General features: G+C 34.2%; 1 protein-coding gene across 1 annotated transcript in view; it reads left to right on the plus strand.

Annotated features, from left to right (window-relative positions):
* LOC150092324 (ATP-dependent RNA helicase DDX3Y-like) overlaps window positions 1-21,855 on the plus strand; it is a 168,658-nt gene that overhangs the window by 101,472 nt on the left and 45,331 nt on the right. The window contains exons 10-12 of the mRNA XM_090415154.1: window positions 5,102-5,188; window positions 7,608-7,906; window positions 17,643-17,930. Of these exons, the coding sequence (XP_090271280.1) occupies window positions 5,102-5,188; window positions 7,608-7,906; window positions 17,643-17,930 (674 nt within the window). The remainder of the gene's footprint in view (window positions 1-5,101; window positions 5,189-7,607; window positions 7,907-17,642; window positions 17,931-21,855) is intronic.

The raw sequence follows: 21,855 nt of genomic DNA on the forward strand, positions 1-21,855 counted from the left end.
ACCTTATGTATTTAACCTCTCTTCTTTAACTACAAGACTTACAAAATTTCCTTGACTCTAACATCTGTATCACTTCTTACGTGTTCATTCTATAAGGAAAGCAAATTCTATATCTCTGGCCGATTCCTAATTTTACTCACGTGCTTACCCTGACTGTTAAAGGTTATTCCTTGCTATAAGAAACGAATCCTCTAATTTCTGTCAGGGGCCGTCTCCTCTTCAGATATTGACAAATTTATTTTTTATGCTGTGCCAGCCAATATCTTAGAATAGAGGGGACTCTTATTCAGGGAGACTTTTCCAGACTTTTGGTGCACATAAGAGAATAAATTTAGTGCTTATACTCAAATCAAATGCTCTACTATGGCTAAGCAAATTCTGGTTTGCAGTCGTAACCTCTATAACAACATGTTATACCTTTCTTTCAATCCCCCTCCCCCCACCCTGCTATGGTTCGAATTAATGAGTGGTAGTTTTGGTTCATATCACAGGCAAAACTCAGGTATAAAAGAAAAACATTTATTGGAATCCAAAGACATAATATACACTTAGACCAATCTCACTTTCAATTAGTTCAATGACATGCTAAATCAAACCTCTTCAAACTGATTAATACTCTAATACATGAACAATAAATCCTTCTCTTAAGTTAAAGACTAAACACACATTATACGCTTCTAATCTATATTCTACCTACTATGTTTGTCTTGCATATTAAACTAGTCACAATCTTCTATAATCATTCCAAACAATTTGTCTTATGGACATTAGCCACTGCTCAATAATCACTTAAAGTTCTTAAATACTATCCATACTCGATTAATACACTACAATGATCTTTTCCGACTGGTAATTATACAACAAAATCTGTACTTTACTATTTCTTGGGGCAGGATCTCCAGATCCATCTGAACAGTCCTTTGTTTGAATTACCTTGTTGATACTTCCATAAGCCTGCATCCACGTGGTGGGTCACTATGATCATCAGATTAAGCTGTGCTCTGCACCTGGTGTTTTTTCCCTCGTCTATTCTCAATCAGTTTCGGACCATCGTCATTTCTACTGCCGGTTCTGGTATACATCTGCGATATTATTCCGTCGGAACTTTTAGCGAAGGAGCGAAGACAGATATGCTGACATCTCACGCTTTCGTACCGGTGGAAATTCCGACATCGAAGGGAAAGGCGCACCCTCCGATATCGAACTATCACCAAGGAACACCATCAGGAACCAGCAAAACGGGAAAAACACCCTGAGAAAGGGGTGCAAACCCTTTTTATTCTCCTCCCCCCTACTAGCTGCGATAGCGCCCTCTTACTACTTTCCGCGATCTTTTCCCGTCCGTGGCAACTTCGGCACATCGCGAGATCATAGCAGCGTCTTCCGGGAAACGAACGTGCATTGCTTTCCGAGATTGCCAATGCCCGCCCGTGACCTTTGGACCATTGTTTACATCTAATTTACCCATTCATTGTATACATGATGCATTCATATAATACTAATTTATACACAAAGTTCTTTACATGGTCTTACAATTCTATTAAAAGAAGGTAATTGTATTTCCACTGACATGTTAAATCCTGAATGAAGTGTTTCTTTAATAAAGTGCTTCATTCAGGATGTCACAACGCTGAACAACCAGCTTCTGTCCACTGTTTTGACTGCTGTTTGGATTGTGGTGTGTAATGGTGAATCCATGTCTCATCCATAGTAATAAATCGATGTACAAAATCAGTTTTATTCTTGTTAAAATACTCCAAACACTGTTCAGAGATTTTCATGTGAATGTTTCTTGATCTGCTGTGAGCAAGAGAGGCACCCATCTTGTGCAGTGCTTTTTCATTTGCAATTCTTCATGCAAAATACGTCTTGCACATTCTTTTGAAATGCCTATAACCTCAGCAATTTCATGCACTTTGACTCGCCAGTCATCCAATACCATATCGTGCACTTGATCAGTAATTTCTGGTGTTGTTACACTTTTTGGACGTCCTTCATGTGGATCATCTTCAAAGCTGGTACGGCCACGTTTAAACACAGCAACCATTTCTTAATTATCAAACAAAGGAGAAGAGCACCCATAAACTTTTATGAACTTTGAATGAATTTCTTTTGGTTAAAATGACCCACTTAACTAATGTACTTGCATTTTGTCTTCTTTCAATAAGCAAGTTTTCTTAAACGTCTTTTTTTCATTTCTTTAAAGTAGACACTTAGAACTGTCATAACTTCAGTCTTTTGGCATTAAATCTTCTTTTACAAAGAATTTTATAACCGCACGATACTCAATTTTATCCATTTCAAGGGATGTAGACAACACTTTTGCTGTATGAAACAAACTACTTGATAAAATGAGTTGCAATATCACATGGATGCTTATGACAGATGTACCAACTTAGGGAAAAAAAAAAAAATCTTGCCGATAGTGTTACCATCTATGGTCGAACTTTCAGACTACTCTTGTACATCAGTAGTCAGTCATGGAGTAAGATATTTTAGTTGGCTAGAATATTTCAGAGTTTTATCTGTGATAGTGCATTGACTTCAAAATCAGGCATGCTATGTATATTCAAAAAATGAAACTCAGTTATAAAGATAATAAAATGTTTACTATAAATATAAACAGATATAATTCTCTAAAGTATGTGATTCTCTTTATCTCTCAAAGGATATTTAATATATTGCATTCCCTACAGAATTAATAAATTCTAATACGCTATGTATGTAAGTCTATAATTTTTATTACATATTCAAACATCTATATAGCCATTCTAAAATTGCGTAATATGAGCTCAATGATATTATTTCATACTTTGACTCTCATAGTTAAATTCAAATCTTAGAGATGACAGCAAATACCATACAAGACAAACTGAACATAGCATTCAGAAATTTCGTAGTTTCACTTGACCATATGAGAAATTCCTTTGTAGCATTTATTTTGCTGTTTATTGTTCATTCATTTTGCTTTATCTCAAATTCCTTAGAATACATTCAAAAGTTAAAATGACCCACTTAACTAATGTACTTGCCTTTTGTCTTCTTTCAATAAGCAAGTTTTCTTAAACATGTCTTTTTTATTTCTTTAAAGTAAACTAAGAACTGTCATAACTCCAGTCTTTGATCAAGTGCTTTAATTCTAACCCAATTCTCAGATCCATAACTTAAAACTAGTTTGAATACTGTCTTGTATACTGCTAGCTTCATGTTTCATTCAGCTGACTTTCTGCCATACCAGGTTTGCTTATTTCCAAATTTAATTTGCTATCTTCACTAAAAACTGTCAAAATAGTGAAATACTTGACTTATTCTATGGGTTCTCCTTTGAGAATGCAGCTGAAGTTTTCTACATTCCCATTTTCATAGTTATTGGTCTTTTCATTGCAAAGTGAAAATCTGATCTTGAGAAGCTGTTTTGTCTGAACCCAGTTTCTTTTCCACAAATTTTCTCAGTCTTTTTAATTATTCTTACCAGTTGATCAAGTTTTTACCATCTTTACTTCAAATGTATTCAGACAGGTATGTAAAATTAATATTCTTTAGTTAAAAACTCATTTAATTTTATCTTTTAGCCTACTTGTTTACAAAAGGGGACTGCTCCATTGCCAAAATGGCTTAGCTCTTTTTTTATCCTATTTGGGTTTACTTTTCTTTTAGTTCTGTTGATAGTGCTGGTGTCTCCCAGTCAGCAGAGCAGTGACCAACCCTTTCAACTTCAACTGGTAAAGTTGAGGTTATTCATTTATTTGTGTCAGTGAGCTTTTTTACCTTCATTCAAAGACCTTAAGAGGACAGAAGCAGTATCTGGATGGTTCTGTTTATGTTCTGCCAGAAGAATGCTATGTTTGGTTAACTAGCAGTATGTATAGATCTTTCTGAATCCTCTTGGGATGTTGACACCAGGTTTTCTGATTACTTTCCTGACTCAGTATAGCAAAGTTTCATTGGGACTTCTTCAAACTATCGAGAAGTCCCAGTGAAATCTACATTGCTATTCTAAAGCAAATTTGTTGTAATAAGCTGCCTGAAAAGGAACATTGTCATATCCAGATCCCCTGTAATGGCTGGATTTAAAAATAAGAAAACAAGTGTGAAATATAAATGACTCTTTCTGGAATCTTTGACACATTAATGTAGCCATACTTTTATGTATGGTGGCACTTGTCAGTTGCCTCTCTTCACCAAATGCCATGCGTAATTAGTGATAGGCTTAGATCAGCTATCTCTGATTGGCTACTAGTGGAGAATTGATCTGCCCCATCAATCTCCAAAAGTCAGAGCTAAAATGACCCCATAGGGGAATAAAAGGCATTAGCTGATTTGTTCTTTGATACTTTTTTGAGGATAAGGTACTGTTTTATAGCAGATGCTGATTCCAAAAATAGTCTCAAACCTATAACTTCTATGAAGAACTTAAATTTAATCCCATGTAAAGGAGAGTCTAGAACATGATCTGCCAGTCTCAAGTTGCTATACAAGTGATTACAAATGTAGTTTTTAAGAAAGATGTTAACAGATGTGCCAAACATAAGGAACTTTACATTCCAGGCTATGTGAGAATGAAGCAGATTCTTTGAAGAATGGATTAAAGATTTTAACTGAATGTGTGGTTTAAAAGTGGCATGGAGATTATTTATTAAAAACTTTAGTTATCTTTCTGATGTATCCTGTGGATATAAGGGATGGGAATAGTTTTACTCTGATCTTGTGTTACTTTTGGGCGTAATGTGGATGCATGTATTTTGTTAGACCACCTTTATTCTCTAAATAAACTTTTTTTTACTTTCACTTTAATGTGCTTTGATAGCATAATAGTTCCTTTCCTTTTCAGTGAATTGGACTGAACTTTTTTTCCCTCCTAGTGTTGGTATATTGTGATGTACTTTGCAATAACCACCAGCTCCTAAGCCTATCTTATGTATATATGGTGAATTTCTTTTAGAATAGCATTGTGCCCATGAACTTCGGTCTCAAAGTTGGTTATAGCAAGTTTGCTGTATTGCTTAACTATTGTTAATCTCAGAATGCAGTCATAATATATGAACCAGTTTAAATTTTGTTTTTCCATATTGCTTACATCATGCATTACTTTCTCTCTCAGGTAAGAAAAGTGGATGTTTCCGTTGTGGTGAAGATGGTCACATTTCAAAGGACTGTCCAAATCCAGACACACGCACAGGACCAGATGGTTAGATTTTTAATGCAACTTATTTAATTAATTTTCCTTTATTCCTTAAAGTTTAATTATTTTTTGATCTTATTCTGAAGTATGTTTAATATGCAATAATGACTTAAAATTTTACTGTTGTCTAATTTGAGCAATCCAAACAAACATACTTAGGTATTGCTAGATTATGTGGGAATAATATTTACTGTGAGTAAACTTTTGTGCATCCTGCTTTTCAGATATATGTTTGTATTGGACATATATTCAGAGTGTACTAGATGTACGGTGCACACCCATGAAATAGCAATTTCATTGATATATTTTTGCATTTATTCCTGTAAATACTCACCTAATTGTTTGCTGGCTTTGCATTATTCCTAAAATTAAATACGATATACTAATGCTCATGAAGAGGAGACATTTTGATGCATAAACATTGTACCACATTCGTGTTAACAGCCCAGCTGTGCAGTCACAAATATGGACCTTTAAACAAAGATGCAGATGATGCAGCATGTCAAATCCATAAATGTTCCAGTGGTTTAAACTTCCCAGAAGGTGAGGCAGGGTGTTCGTTGAGATAGTAGCACCCAGAAGTTGTCAGTGGCTGTGATTGGTTATGTAAAACAATCTAACTGACCATTGTTGTTTGTCATGAGTTGCTGTTTTTCTTTGAGTTTCATCGGTTTTGTGTGTGTAAAGTGTGAACTGATGTGTTTGACACAGTATAGAAAAAATTTTAATTTAATATATATTTGTAATTTTCAGTAAATAATTTAACTTTTTTGGCCATATTTACAATGGGGAAACAGTGTACTGAATGTCCCATTTTCTTCCAGAACTTTTGCTGATTGTATGATCATAGTCGTAAGAGGTTCGTACTTGTGCATAATTAGTACTTCAAAGTTATCCTACATTTAATTACATTGGACCAATTAAGATGAGCACTGATGCGCTATGCACTCTTAAACTTTCATACATCGATAAAAAATGCAATCATGGCCAGATTGACCTGAATTTTGTAGTGTGGGTTGCCTAAGCCACATGACAGCACACCCAACCTAAATGGGCATGTGATGTGTGCGTGCGTGCATGCATGCATGTATACACACACGTGTCACCTGTCTAATGTAATCCAATTTTATGCTTTGGTTAATCATATCAGAGGATCTTCTGTTACAGGTCAAAGTGGTTATTTAACTAACCAGAGTGGTCTTCTTCAGTTTTTGTCACCTTTATCATCTAATTCCTTTTATTTATACTCTTTTCTCCATTTTTAATCTTTCTTAATAACTTTCAGAACATTTTGTCAGTTTGTGGTATGTATGAGTGGCATCATCAATCAAGTTATGGATGATGATGCTAGGCATCTTGCACATGCAGTTTTCTGCACCAGTCTTTCAAGTGGTGTCATCCTGTGTTAATTGGTTCGTTGTTCTAGCTGTTTTTTGTTAGTGCTTACAAGCAAGTTTGCTTATTTTGTGATGACTGACCACAAAGAAGTATGGGTGAAATTTTGGGGGGGATAAAGATTCATGATTCAGTCATTTATTAATTTGTATTAATTTCTAATTTTCATAATTTATAAAATAAATTGAGAACATCTATATACATCTATATAGAATGTTGGTGTCATCATAAGAACACATTGCGCAAAACATCAAAAGGGAGGATACATGTGGAATTGTACGCTCACGTAAACATATCATATAGTCTAAAGTTTTAAATGCTTGGAAATTGGTAACAATTAACTAATTACAAAGTACAGAATACTACTGAGCTAATATTCATTTGAAATAATAAGAAATAACTATTTATTTGTTGTGCTGGCGAAAAATGTTTCTAAAAACAAACGTTAACGGAGAGTTCAAAACCTTGTTTTGTCTCATATCCATTACTTAACTTGCTAATGCTAAAGAAAAATAAATAAATAAAATAAATTTCAGTTACAGAAATAGGTTAAGAGCACAAGGAATCGAAGGTAAAATTAATAGTCAGGGAAGGACAATCAGTTATTTACTCAGTTGGTTTTGATTTTTTTCAAACCTGATTCCTTCCAACCTCAGTTGGAAAGACCCAGGTGAATGTTGTCAGGATGCAAAGAACCTTTACCAAGGCATTTCATTTGAAGGTGAGGTACATACTCATATGGAGGTAGCAGGGTCTCCTGAATGTTTTTCTCGCTGCAAAAGACATACCAGTCAGAACAACACACCCGGTTGATTGCCCTAATACACTGCGCAAATAGGATTAATTGACCCACTAGAGCATCAATTAGGTATAAAATTACTTAAAAATTAGAAGAACAAAATTACTTGGAAGTGACTAGTCAATTTCCATAATATGCAAGGGGAGATGGAATAAAATAAATTTTCATTATGAAATTTAAAATAAGTCACATTTTCTTAGTTTAATATCAATGAATATCATTTTAATTCAGGTAAACCAAGAGCACCACCTTATATACCTCCTGACATCACAGATGAGAAGATTCTTTTTGAAGGTGTTCCAACAGGTATCAATTTTGACAAATACGATGCCATTCCAGTCAATGTTTCTGGTAGTGATGTTCCACGTCATATCCAGACCTTTGAGGATGCCAATTTTAGAGAATTACTGTTTGAAAATATCAAGAGATCAAAGTATACCCGCCCTACGCCAGTACAGAAGTATGCAATACCGATTATTCTTAACAAGAGAGATCTCATGGCCTGTGCTCAGACTGGTTCTGGAAAAACTGTAAGTTTATTTTCTGAATATTTGAAATTAGTCATTTCCCACTATGGGGTGTTTGTAATGACCATGGCAATACTTTATTGTAGTGGTTAATTTTCTATATTGATTTATACTAAGGATTTTTTCTATAGTGAGTCAACTGTGCCATAAATATCAATTCATAAACTAGCTATTTCACTATAATACTATAACAAACTATTTCTTTTAGTCTCTACAATTACTTCTTAATGAGTCCTGTATATTTTTCATGCAAAAAAAAAAAAAAAAAAAAAAGCATTTTGAGAATACAGCCTCGCTTTAGTGAATTGTATTAATGAAGTTGGTAGTTATATCTGCTAATGTAGCACCTTTCTAGTAGGATTGTGTTTTTTCACCAAATATTTTATATGCAATGAGTTTTCATAATTCATTATGCTCACTATATATATATATATATATATATATATATATATACGTGACAAAGTTTGTGGTTTATTAGAAGGAAGAAACAGAATAGACTTTATATAACCACATCTGATCGTGTCATTATTACAAAGGGCATCTTTGGATGCTGGAAATTGTAAAAAGTCACGTCAGTATTATTTTGTATTAACAAATGGGTATTAGATCAGATCTGGTCTTTGCAAACAACTTTGTTCTCATTGTATTCACATTTACAATTTTACAAACTATTTTACAAATGAGAACACGTTTACAAATGTGTTCTCATTTGTAAAATAGTTGGATTATTATTGTACAGCAGTTATGTTTTAAAAAAAATTTTTTTTTATGCGACTAGGGTTTTACATAATCTCTACAGATTGAGATTTTAATTTGTTTCAATAGTTGCAGTGATTTAGAAGTTCTGAAACATTCCAGAAATAGAAACAACTGTTACCCCCAGTATATTGCTAATAATCAATCTGAAATGAATTACAGTAGAACAATGAGCCCATGATTCTAATGTAATGGTAGTAATCAGTGATGATACTTAATTTAAAAGCCCTGCTGTTCTTGATATACACTGTTTAGAAATGGTTCATGTCTTGAGAAATATGTAAAATCCTACTTTTCTCAAAAAAGTTACTTAAGGGGCTCCCCCCCCCTCCAATTGTTTATATCTCAATAATTACTTAGCCTCTGTCCTGATCCACCAGTATGACTTCTTTAACTCTTCCAGACAGCCATTCTTCTTTTCTTTTCTGTCACTGTCATTTTCTGCTAAGTTAATTTAGGCTTTCCTCTTTTGTGTTTTCCTTCTGGGATCCATGTCAAGCCACTCTAGGAATCTCTGCTGTCCATTCTCTGTATGTGTCTAATACATTTCCATATGCTTTTTTTTTTATTTCATAATATATGCTATTTTGCATTGTCAGCTTATAAGTCATTTGTTATATGTTGAGGCGAACATATTTTTTGTAGGCATTTTGTTTGAAAACTTTGATTTAGCTTCTTGGTTTTTTGGTCAGCTTCCAAGTCTCTGATCTATATAATAACATTGCTATTGAAAGAAAATTTTCTGAAAATATTAGTTTTTGTCAGCTGCATTTGTATCCCTGTTATTTCCAACTTCAGTATCTACATTTGCTCTCAAGTATGTAAAATTCTCAACTTCTGAAGCATGCTGATTAATTTTGATCTCTTTGTAGCATTTGCTGTTTAGTTTAAGCACTACAATATTTATTTTAAGACCAACCATTTCAGCTGCTTTATACAAGTCTTCCAATTTTGTTTGTATATCATTGCATTTTGATGATATCAAAACTGTCATCAGCATAATCTAGATCTTCTAACTGTTGACATAGGATACCATTTAATTCCTCTTCTTGCACCTGTAACTTTTCTCATAATCCAATCAGTGACTATATAAATAATAATCCAGATTACACAACCCTGCCTTACACCAGACCTTATCTAAAAACATTTGGATGTTTGTTGCACGATAACACAACTTTTACTTCACTTATGCATTTCTTTGATTATTCCTTCTCACATATTTGTCAAGAATTACATACCTTTAATAATTAACTGTAATGGTTCTCTGTCAATTCAGCAAACTATAAAATGTAGGTATTATAGGTTCTAAATTCTATGCTTTTTTCAGTAATGTTCCTTAAAGAAAAAATGTGATACACAGTACTCTCACCTGTTCTAAACCAGCTTGTTCTTCAGTATTTTCCCTACTTCATTTTTAATTCTATTTTTGAAAATTTTCAGAAAATTTTGCAGGGTACTGACAGTAGGCTAATTTTCCAATTTTCACATCTGGTGAGACCTTTAGGATTATAATTATCATTGCTTCTTTCCACTGTTCAGGTATCTTTTCAGTTTTTACCACATTGTTAAAGATCAGTTGCAGTTTATCAACAATTTCTTTAGTTGTCTTAAGCATTTCAATTTCTATATTATCATTGCCCAAAGCCTTTCCACTTATAATTTTCTCTATTACATTTCGTTATTTCATTTTTCAATGTAGATTTTATGTAACATTTAAGCTTATGTTTACAGGAGGTTCTTCCATTATTGAACTTCCTATCCTCTTTAGTTAGCAGTAAACTATCTTTATCTCTTCTAGCATTTACTTTTCTTCGGAGCATATTTTCTGTGTCATCTCAGTCTTCCAATGAGCTCTAATATTGCAGCATTTTGTGCTTCTGCCAAACTGTCCACAAAATTCCTTTTATATCCTCTTGCTGATCTTTTAACTAACTTGTCTTTCTCTCTATAATTACTAAAATGAATCTCTTTAATCTCTGAGATTTAGCACTTTCAAACATTTTTGTGCCTTTATTCTATGATTTTCCAAGTTTTATCTGATAACCAGTAGCTCTTGTCTTTCCCCTTCTTTATCAGACAATCTCTTGCAACCTTGTTATATACCATTTTAAAATTTTTCCATTACATTTCAATCATGCAATGAAATACATGATTCAAATGCAATTGAAGTGCTACTTTCTAACCCTCTAGCTTCTAATTTTCCCATTGTAATTTGAAATTGATTTTTTAACATAATAGAAAATTTTCCTAATTTCATTCATTTTTAATTTATACATGTCATATTTTATCTTTCCATTCTCATGATCAGATCCTACATCAGCTCCTCATCTTATTTTAACATTATGCTTATTTAAGCATATCTTTATGCTTAAATAAGCTTCCTCCTATCACAAAATTATTCATTTCCATCAATAGGTCGCCATTCTCATTTCTTGAACCAAATGCTTCATTACCTACTGCTCTCTCATCTTCATTATTTCTTTTGCCATCTTTAGCATTCACATCACCCATAAGAATAATCATGTCATGGTTTGGTACTTGTTCTATACATCTCTGTAACTTATAAAAATTCTTCTTCCTTTCAAGATCCTTATTTGTTGGTTCATGTACTGTATTATATTTAATTTAATACATTTTGGATGTAATCAAGGGCTTTGTCCTTGAAGCTTCATCCAGTCATTATCCTCTGTTAACTGTTAACTGCTCAAATGGGTTTTCAATTTCCACTCAAGCTTTTACTTGCCTCTGCACTAAATATAAATGCTATGCCTCTTTCATGACTTCCATCCGTTCTTGAATGCTATATTTGATATCCATCTACAGTTCCCTTCAAACCTGGTCCATCTCAACTCACTTATTCCTAAAATATCTATTCCATACTTTCCCATTTCCTTTATAATTTCTTCTGTCTTTCCAATTTGAAGCATAGTTCTAACATTCCATGTTGCAAATAATGTTTTCTCTTTAGAGGAAAGTAGTGACCCCCATCTGTTTCAAAGGTTCCTATAGGCTTTGTCCTTGAAGCTTCATCCATTCATTATCCTCTTGCCACATTAATGGTTATCAGGAATCTTGCAGGTCGACATACCTGGTATACTGGTTTCTTGGGCTCTTGGCTTTCATAATCAGAGAAATTGGAAGGATGATTAGCCCCTTCACCTGACCCCCTCCTCCTTTATTTGGGCTTGGGACCAGCAGAGGGAAGACCCTCCCTTCCCCCCAGGCAGAGAAGTGATTAGTTGTGCTATATTGTTTGAAGAATTGTGAAAACCATTCCAAATGGTTTCAGTGGAAAACTAAAAATAAGATGTTTTGTAAAATTTGTTACATTGAATTTTGCTATTAGAATGGCTTTATATGCAAATTATGTTTTCTTAAAATTAAAAAAAAATTATTTATATTTTATTTATTAAATAAGATATTCTGTATGTCATGTCTGTAGCTAATTGACACCTGGCAAAATCTACTCACCACAGGTGAGTGTATTTTTGGTATAATATATTTTATGAAACACAGGTGATTAGACAATGGTTCAAAAGCAGTTCTATGTAAGCACTTCTATACATTCAGATTATTTTGATGGGATTTGAAATAATTATTAAATTAAGGTCACTGAGAAATTTGACAATTATTCAAAAATGGGAATATTGGTGAGAGCCAACTTTAGAGTATGTAGGGAATTTAAGACAGATATCAGTTTTAGTTTTGAGCGAGATAAAAATGAGTATCATACTAAAAAGAAAACTATGCACAAACTTTAAAACAGAATCAAACATCTGTCAGAGGTAAATTGTAGACTCAAATTTACTACATTATGAGGAAAAAAAATTGAGTTTTAAACTGAGAACTAAACTGTAGACAAAATACACAAACATTATTCAAGAAAAAATGAAAGAGTTTAGAACAGGAACCAAACCTTGGAGAATCAGTGGCAAATCCTGAAGAAAACATTGATTGTTTCAGCCAGAGCAGCATGTGGGGAGGTTGTCTGCAAGGATAGAAAAATCAGAACCCCATGGTGGACACAGGAAGTTAGAGGCAGTAAAGTAAAAGAAGAAAGCATATCAAAAATTCTTGGTCAATAAGTCAGCTTGTGCTCTTAGAGAATGTAGTTACAAATATAAGAAAACTAAACACTGTAAAACTAGCTAACAAAAGTCATAGGAAGACTTTGGTAAGAACATAAAAAATATCAGGAAGGTGGCAAGATATTTTGGAGGCTGTTCAAAGACCACAGATATGGAGGAAAGAGGACTATGCAAGGAATTAGAGATGATAAAGGTGACATGAAAACTGGAGAAAAAGATATCCTTGATGTATGGAGAAATTACTTCGAAAAATTGCTAAATGAAACAATTGGTGAATAAATGAAAGAATAGGTAGTGTTAAAAAAAAAAAACACTCAATAGGCATGCAATCAGGAATACTTATCCATATTTGAAGTAGAAAAAGTCTGAAATGTGGAAAGGCAGCAGCAGTAGATATTTGACCAGAAATGCTCGGAGGTATAAAAGTTAGTGGTTGCACTACATAGTTCAGAAGGCCTGGACAGAGGGATGAATTCTAGATGATTGGAGTAGAGCTCTCGTAGTACCCATATATAAAAAGGGAAATAAAAATGAATGTGAGAATTAGAGGTATTTCCCTACTGAGTGTTTCTTGTAAAATTTATGCAAGTATACTTGAGGAACAATTGAGAAGGATTGCAGAAAGGAAGCTTGAAGTGCAAGCTGGATTCAAGCCAGATAAGAGGCTGTCAGGATCAGATTTTCACTTTACGACAAATAGTTGAGAAATCATTGGAATATAACAAAGATCTGTATTTAAGTTTTGTAGATCTGAAAAAAAGGCATATGACAAGGTGCCAAGAGAAAAGCTATTTAAAATGCTAGTTATATGGTGGCAGTGGGGCATTATATCAAGCAATACTTGGTCTTTGAGTTGTAAGCCAGCAGTTAGAATTGAAGGAAGTACAGAAAGATGATTTGATGTGAAATCTGATGATCCAGTGCTCTCTCTCTCATGAATCCAACACTTCTTTCAGTTATGGAAGCAACACTTTGATGTATGCTCTGTTGGATTCTAAGCCATGTTGGGATTAAGGGAAACAAGGCTGCAGATACTGTAGCTAAGTCAGCTCATTTCTCAAACCTCAACCATGATCAATTGGTTCTGACCAGGAACATCATCTTTACTTTTGATACATCCAAGCCTCCAACATCTGAATTATTCATTATCCATATTGATCACATTATGAAGGAAAGTATTAAACCTGATATCCAAATTGGAGATGTTCTCAGCTGTTTACTTTATGCGGATGATGTTATACTGTTAAAAAATCTGGTATAAGTCTGCAAGATTCCTTGACTAAATTGAATAACTGTTGTAATAGGTTTGGTATGAAAATCAACAATAAAAATGCATCAAAACTTTATCCTGAATGGTGACCCTATAGAACAAGTAAAACATTTCAGATATTTATGCACAGCATTTAGCAAAGATAAATGCTGTGTTCTCTGCCAGGTTGACCGGAAAAAAGACCTAGAGGAAGACCAAGATGTAGGTGGATTGATATAGTAAAAAGCATTTTAGAAGGCAGAAATGTAAAATCTGATAATGTTAGGGTCTTACCAGGTAACAGATTGATTTGGAGGAAAATTGTAGATAGGAAGTTAATAATGATGTTTTTCATGTAGTACTATCATATCCTGTACATCCCTTAAGGGTGTATGTCAGGAATTTGATGATGATAATAATATTAGACAATCAGGAAAATTTATAAAAACCTACAAATCAACATCAGGGATGCTATGCGATGTGGATAGTGTAATGAAATCTATTCTTTTTGGTACAGAGACTTGGGTGTCAAAAGAAACATTAAATAGGGTTCAAAAAAATAGTATGGATAGAAATGAAAACCAACAAGGAGATAATCAGATAGTATCAAATCTAGTAATAAGAACCAACAACATTTATAATAGTGTGAATAGAAGGCCTACTGAAAGACTGCAAATTCTTTGAAATGGAAGAGTAGCTTGGAAAGATATTGTTGGAAAGACCAAGAAAGAAATGGGTAGAAAATATCAATATCATAGCTGAACTGAAGTTCTACAGAAATCTGAATAACATTTCCTTTAGAATGTGACTAGAAAGCTGTTTTTGTTGGGTCAACCCATCTTAGGCAGATGAGTAGCATACAGGCTTTATTAATATGTGAATTTGTACCACATGTATATAAGCAGAGCATCTTTTTATAAATACATCACTTGGAAAAGAAGTTAAATGACACCATAGTGTGAGAAGCAAACAGCCATAGCATCCACCTTAATGTAGAACCTCTTTTTGCTGCAGTGACTAACAATCCTATCGAGCATATTCTCCCCAAGCATATGATAGTGATCAATGGGACTTTTTTTTTGACCATTCTTCCTATATGCATGTAATGAGGTCCTGGACTGTTATACTGCAAACATTCCTTGACCTCTCCTGACACTATAGTTCATCACAGTTGTTCAATAGGATTGAGATCACAGATTTGTGGTGACCCTCATGTCCACAAACCACTCGGTTAAATCAGCAGCCTTATGACGTATGTTGCATTGTCTTGCTGAAAGAGACAATGGTCAATTCTGTAGAAGCATTGCATTGTCCACAATGTTTACATATCTCTGAGTTCAGTGTTTGTGGCACCACAAAGGCCAAACCATTAAATATAGGACCATATCATCACAATTTCACCTCCAAATTTCATGGGGGTATGCACTCTGGTATGAGATGTTCATCAGGCATCTGCCGCACCCACAACTATCCATCTGCTTGGTAGAGGATGTAAGGTGATTCATTGCTCCTTAGCACAGCTTTCCAAACTTCTGCATCCCACTGTACATACTCTTTGCACCACTGAAGATGATGTTGCATGTTTATTTAGGTAATGTGATGCATGCATATTGCAAGCCTACCCTAGAAACCCATGTTGTGAGCTGTGGTTCTGAATGTTTGTATGCAGATTCGTGTTCCAGTTGATGTCTGGAACTCTGCATTCAAGGTTTTTATTGTCTTTTTATTTGATTATTGACTGGGGATGGTCCAATTCGTCAGCAGTTTGCTAAACAGTTAGGCCTGCAACATGGCGTCCTATCACAAGGCCTCTTTCAAACTGTCAGTTCTCTTCTCACAGCCATTTGAGAAGAATAATGGTCATCATCTTCTTCATCATGACTTCCAAGTGAAAGCATACTGATTGTTAATAATGGCTGCTATATGATAGTATTTAAAGTGAAATTTCTAATAGTATCAGAAAACTTTTCAGCTTGACTTGGTTGTTAAACTGATTGTTATTGCTCCATTGTTATGACTGCACCTCTAAGGAGTTCTTGGAAGTGCAGTTATAACACTGGTGTAGCTGGACTTCACATGCCTCCTAACAAAATCCTTTGCCTGCTTCTGTTGGATGATCCTAAGTCCTACCTCCCCTATTCATAAGCTGCATAATCTTAAGATCTCTTACTAACTCCCATGTTTCTTATATATTTCCTCTCTTCCATGTCTTCCTTAAACTTTTAAAACTTAATTCTCTGAATCATGGACATGTTATGAATGTATTGAGGGAGCAATGTGTGCACATCAAATTGAGGACATTTGTACCTAAAACCACAAGTATTTGGTTAATTCAAAGCTTTGAGTGGTATTCCTGATTTAAAATGGCTGCACTTTCGTTGGTCATGATCTGCTCACAGGCTGGTTATCAGTAGTGTAAACAACCAGTGAGACTGATTTTTCGATCAATTTGCTATTTTTTCTAGTGCATGCCAAGTGATTGCTTATCAAAACTTGTTCTTAGACTTCTCATAGGATTAAAACATCACCTGATAATTGAGTTGACTTATGTACTTCAGAAGGTCATGGCTGTGATAATTATTTTGGACCATCCAACAACAATTGATCATCTGTTTATATTCTTCAATTTCAAACAAATTCTTAATATTCTTCAATGCCAGACAGTGAATCAATCATTCTCCAGTGCCTTTGAGATGTATTTTGATCAAAATGGTTGCACTGACGATCCAGCATAATAGTCTGCATTGCAAGAATTTTAGTGTCCCTGAATGTAATGACAGCAATGCCCCTGCAGTTTTTCTACCTGTACTACTGATTTTCTCTATGACTTCCCAGTACAGAGAGCACCTCTATATTGCATTCAAATCACTGCACTAATTGGTGTTCACCTTGAAAGACACAGAATCTCATAAAGGATGCAATAGAGGGAGGTTTCTCATTTTGCTAAATAGGCAAACTGGCTCAACAATATAAGCAGTTCAGACATAATACGTTGGTCTCATAATTTTGTCTTATTAATAATTTCAACCAACTCAAAACTGAAAAACATTATCTAGATGAAACAGTTATGATGTTGCAAACATAAAATTGAATGTGAAGCAACTGGTTATGTCTTGTGTTAATTCCTTACAAAACTTTCTCTTTCTCTCGCTTAGTTTTTATCAGTTCTTGGACATTGTATCTTTTACCTGACAGAATGGTGTGAGATTGAATATATGTAGTGATGTACAGTATGTTCCATGTATAATGAATTTGACCTTGTGTGATTTCATCCAACAGTTTTGAGATATATAAATATATAATTATATATCTAATATGGATATAGGGATGGCATTTAAAAAAAATAATAAATAAAATAGAAAAGCTGGGGGTGCCATGAGCATCTACTGATGGTCTTATTTCAATACATCCAGTAGTTCCTGAGTGATTGTGTTAATATAGATAAAGTGCATAACTTTAAATTTTAAAATCATATGTGGATTTATTGAAAAATTGCAATTTGTGTAATAGCTTTTCACATAGTTTATGCATGTTTAATACAAAGTATCGTAATAGAATTCTGGTTCATTCTGTGCCATATTTGAAGTAAGAAAAAAATAATAATAATAAAAGTTATCTGCAATATTTTCATTCTTTTAACTTCCAGGCTGCTTTTCTTCTTCCTATATTACAAACTTTATTTGATGCACCAGATCTTCCCAACATGAATTTCAGAGAGACACAAGAACCTTGGGCAGTTATTATTTCACCTACTCGTGAATTAGCAATTCAGATTTTTCAAGAGGCACGTAAATTTTCTCATGACAGTATAGTGAAGACTGAACTGGTATATGGGGGTACTTCAACTGGACACCAAGCTAGTAGACTTCAGAAGGGTTGCCATGTGCTTGTTGCAACTCCTGGAAGATTAGTGGATTTTGTAAATAAAGGGAAGGTAAGTGAATAATAGTTGATCTGCTTTTTTTCTCTCCCTAATATTTCATACATTCCAGTTATTTCAATACTCCAAAATCTCAGTAACATATTTCAGTTGAGTTTTACCTTATATTGAGTAGAAACAAAGTGAATAGAAACAATTATATTAGGCTACAAAAATATATTAAATATTGAATTAAATGTTAAAACAAATTTAGTGAATATTCTTAACTAAGGGTGGAGTGAAAAGAGAAATTGGCAGTTTAGGTTATGTATAGAATAAGAATAGTTTTCTAATGAAGTCTGTAAAATGTTTTTTCTTTTTAATTTGATTTTACATCTTTCTTGACATGAACTTTAAAATTACTAATTTGATTTGATTAGTTTTTTCTTCAGTACATCTAATGCATCTATTAAGAACTCTTATTCATAACTAAATATTCAAATTTACATAATTTAGCTAATTGGTTGAAACCTTTACCTGGGATTCATTGATGTCAGCTTCCAAAGTTCAATTTATAATCATAAATTGATTTGTTATGCAAAATGAAGTTACATTAGTCAGATTTTATTAGTGTACTCACATAGTACTTAGCTTAGAGATGAATAAGGAAATGAATATGAATCATGATTAATTCAGATTTTATTCATCTAAATTCAAATTGATTGAAATAGTCTTTACTTGTCATCTCACATTATAGCAAAACAATTAGCTCAGTGAATTTGTGCACATGCATGAATTTTGTCTCATAGTAGCACTATAAGTTTGATATTGTTACCAACTTGGAGAATGTTAAAATTGCACTGTCTAAAAATGTCAAAGAAATGCTTTTTTCAACAATTCAAGGAGATGCATTTCTTTTGACTGACTTAGCAGCACAAATTTGTAGATCTGAACTGAAACCAAGAGTAAGAGGATGTGCTGAGAGAGATTTAACTGGCATTTTTTTATATGATGATTCAATAGATGTTGAGGTTGGTCAACTTATAGTATCATAGATGGGCAGGCTTAGAAAGTTTAATAAATTCACCTGATGTTTGCAAATAATTGGCTACTAAAAAATAAACCACTCTGAACTATCATGCAATCTGTTTTGTGGATATTTCACTCTATTGGTGCTACATTCTGTAGTACTGGATTTACTATTTCATGCATACAGATATTTACATAAAGTTTATCAAAGTTTCCACTCGAGTGCCTATAATCATGGAAAGGTTGTCCAGCTTGAATAACTTGTAGCTGATTTTTTTTTTCACTTTTGTTATCCTAAGAAAGGCATTGTGTACATAGTTTCATTGCAAAATCCCACAGTGTTTTTTCACAAAGTTTTCAGTCTTTTTTTTTTTTTCTAGTAGGCATACAAGGTGTGTATTTTTAGGAAGATTGATGCCTTTCATATGTTGATGCTGTTGTCTTTCCTCATTTATTTCACTGTCTCTATACATAATGTTACTAATGAAAACAAACTGATCCAGAAAGTATTGCTGACACATTCATTAGGAGCTAGGTACAACAATTTTTGTTTGTATATATGGTTTTTTTTGGATTTTTCCATTAGCTTGGTGATATCTTCCTTCAGTATATTGTTTCTTTTGGTGTGGAAGTTGAGGATAATGGCATATATATTTTTTTTGTTGTTTCCTGCCTCAATTGAGTCATGCATCATCGATGTGACAAGGCTACAGAGCTGGCTGGTATTGGTGGTGAGTGTTTTTTTCCCCCTAAGTTCTGATCATTGACCTGTTCTAGATTGGCTTCAATTAATTTGATTTTGTAGGACAAAGTATTATTGATAGTAGCTAGACACAGCTCCAAGCTTTCAATGCAATTTTTTGTTCAGGAACTGTTTCACTGAAATTGAGGCCCAGTGGGCAGAAGAAAGACTGGTTCAAGTTTACAAGAAATTTGTATACCAATTCATCGATTTTTATGCACTGAGCACACAACCAATGGCGAAAAAATTTGCATTGAAGGTCTTTTTTGTTGTCTGATGTTTAGTCTACAGCTGCAACACTTGATGGCATTGTTGAATTTAATGATGGACAGCTGTGCTGTGTTGGATATGCTGGGAGTTCTTTGTTGTCGTTAAGCTTTACTGCTGTCATCTTTGCTTTTTATGGTGGCCATTACCAGGTACCTGCACATGGCCAGTATTGTATGAATAAAAAACTTATGGTAGTTTCTCCTTGGTATTAATCCTTTTTAGAATTGCTGTTGCAGTTACAAGGGTTGTCTGAAAAACTCTTGGCCTCAACCATAGATAGCAACACTATCGGCAAGATTTTTTTTTTTCTAAGTTGGTACATCTGTTATAAGCATCCATGTGAAATTGCAAGTCATTCTATCATGTAGTTTGTTTTATACAGCTGTCTGAAGCAAAAGTGTTGTCTGTATCCCTTGAAATGGATAAATTTGAGTATCATGTGGTTATAAAATTCTTTGTAAAAGAAGGTTCAATGTCAAAAGAAATTCATTCATCTGATCCTCTTCATAAAAGTTTATGGGCACTCTTCTCTTTCATTTTCGACAATTAAGAAATGGGCTGCTGAGTACATGGCCATACCAGCCTTGAAGATGATCCACGTGAAGGATGTCCAAAAAGTAACACCACCAGAAATCATTGATCAAGTGCACAATATGGTATTGGATGACCGGCGAGTCAAAGTGTGTGAAATTGCTGAGACTATAGGCATTTCAAAAAAAACGTGTGGGATATATAGTGCCAGCTCTTCTATTACAGTGGAACCTCAGTCGGCGAACGCCTTTGTTCTTGAACAAAAAAAATGCCCTGGTTTCCGAACAGAATTTCGGTCCCCGAACAGGCAAATTGAAACCGCTTGCTGAGTTGTAAGGTGGGAAAGCATTAGTTACACAGCAGCCTTTGTTCAGTGCAGACACATGCTCAAATTTGCAGTGAGTTTTCTTGATTTTCTTTTTCTTTTATTTTTTTCCATAAATTATTATTAATTAAGCCAGTGGAACCTCAGGTTCCACTGGCTTAATTAATAATAATTTATGGAAACCACAGAAGGATAGTGATAGTACAGTGGAATGGGGGCCACAGAAGAATAGTGATAGCAGCAAAGCAAAAAGAAAAGTTGTTAGAACCACGATAGAGATGAAAAAAGAAATCATATCCAAACATGAAAATGGCATTCGTGTCTCGAATCTTGCTATGCAGTTCGGTATGGCAAAATCAAAGATATGTACAATACTCAAAAATAAAGAGGCAATCAAGAGAGCTGATGTTTCGAGAGGAGTGAAAGTTCATCTTACTAAACAAAGATCGCAGACGATTGAAGAAGTGGAAAAATTGTTGCTTATTTGGATAAACGAGAAACAGCTGGTGATAGTGTTTCTGAGTCTATAATTTGTGAAAAAGCAAGGCGATTACATGATGACCTGTTAAAGAAAAACCCTGGTTCGAGTGCTGATACTGATATGTTCAAAGCTAGTAGTGGGTGGTTCAAGAAATTTAAGAGGAGAAGCGGCATACATAGTGTGGTTAGGCATGGGGAGGCTGTGAGTTCGAACTGAGAAGCTGCTGAGAAATATGTGCAAGAATTTAGTGACTATGTAAAGGCTGAGGGTTTTCTTACCCAACAAGTGTTCAACTGTGATGAAACCAGCCTATTTTGGAAAAAATTGCCAAAGAGGACCTACATCACTCAGGAGCCAATGAAGGACAGGCTGACTCTTTTGCTATGTGGAAACGCTAGTGGGAACTTCAAGGTCAAGCCATTGTTTGTGTGCCCACTCTGAGAATCCGAGGGTGTTTAAGAAAAATAACGTGATGAAAAGTAAATTGCCTGTTATGTGGAGGGCTTTGGTAACCAGGCAATTGTTTATTGAGTGAATCCATGAAGTCTTTGTCCCCAAGTGTGAGAAAATACCTTCAAGAAAAAAATTTGCCAATTAGATGACTTCTTGTGATGGACAATGC

The sequence above is a fragment of the Typopeltis vanoorti genome, chromosome 26, assembly GCF_054136105.1.
Source record: "Typopeltis vanoorti isolate ZY-2024b chromosome 26, IOZ_Tvanoo_1.0, whole genome shotgun sequence".
NCBI lineage: Eukaryota > Metazoa > Arthropoda > Arachnida > Uropygi > Thelyphonidae > Typopeltis > Typopeltis vanoorti.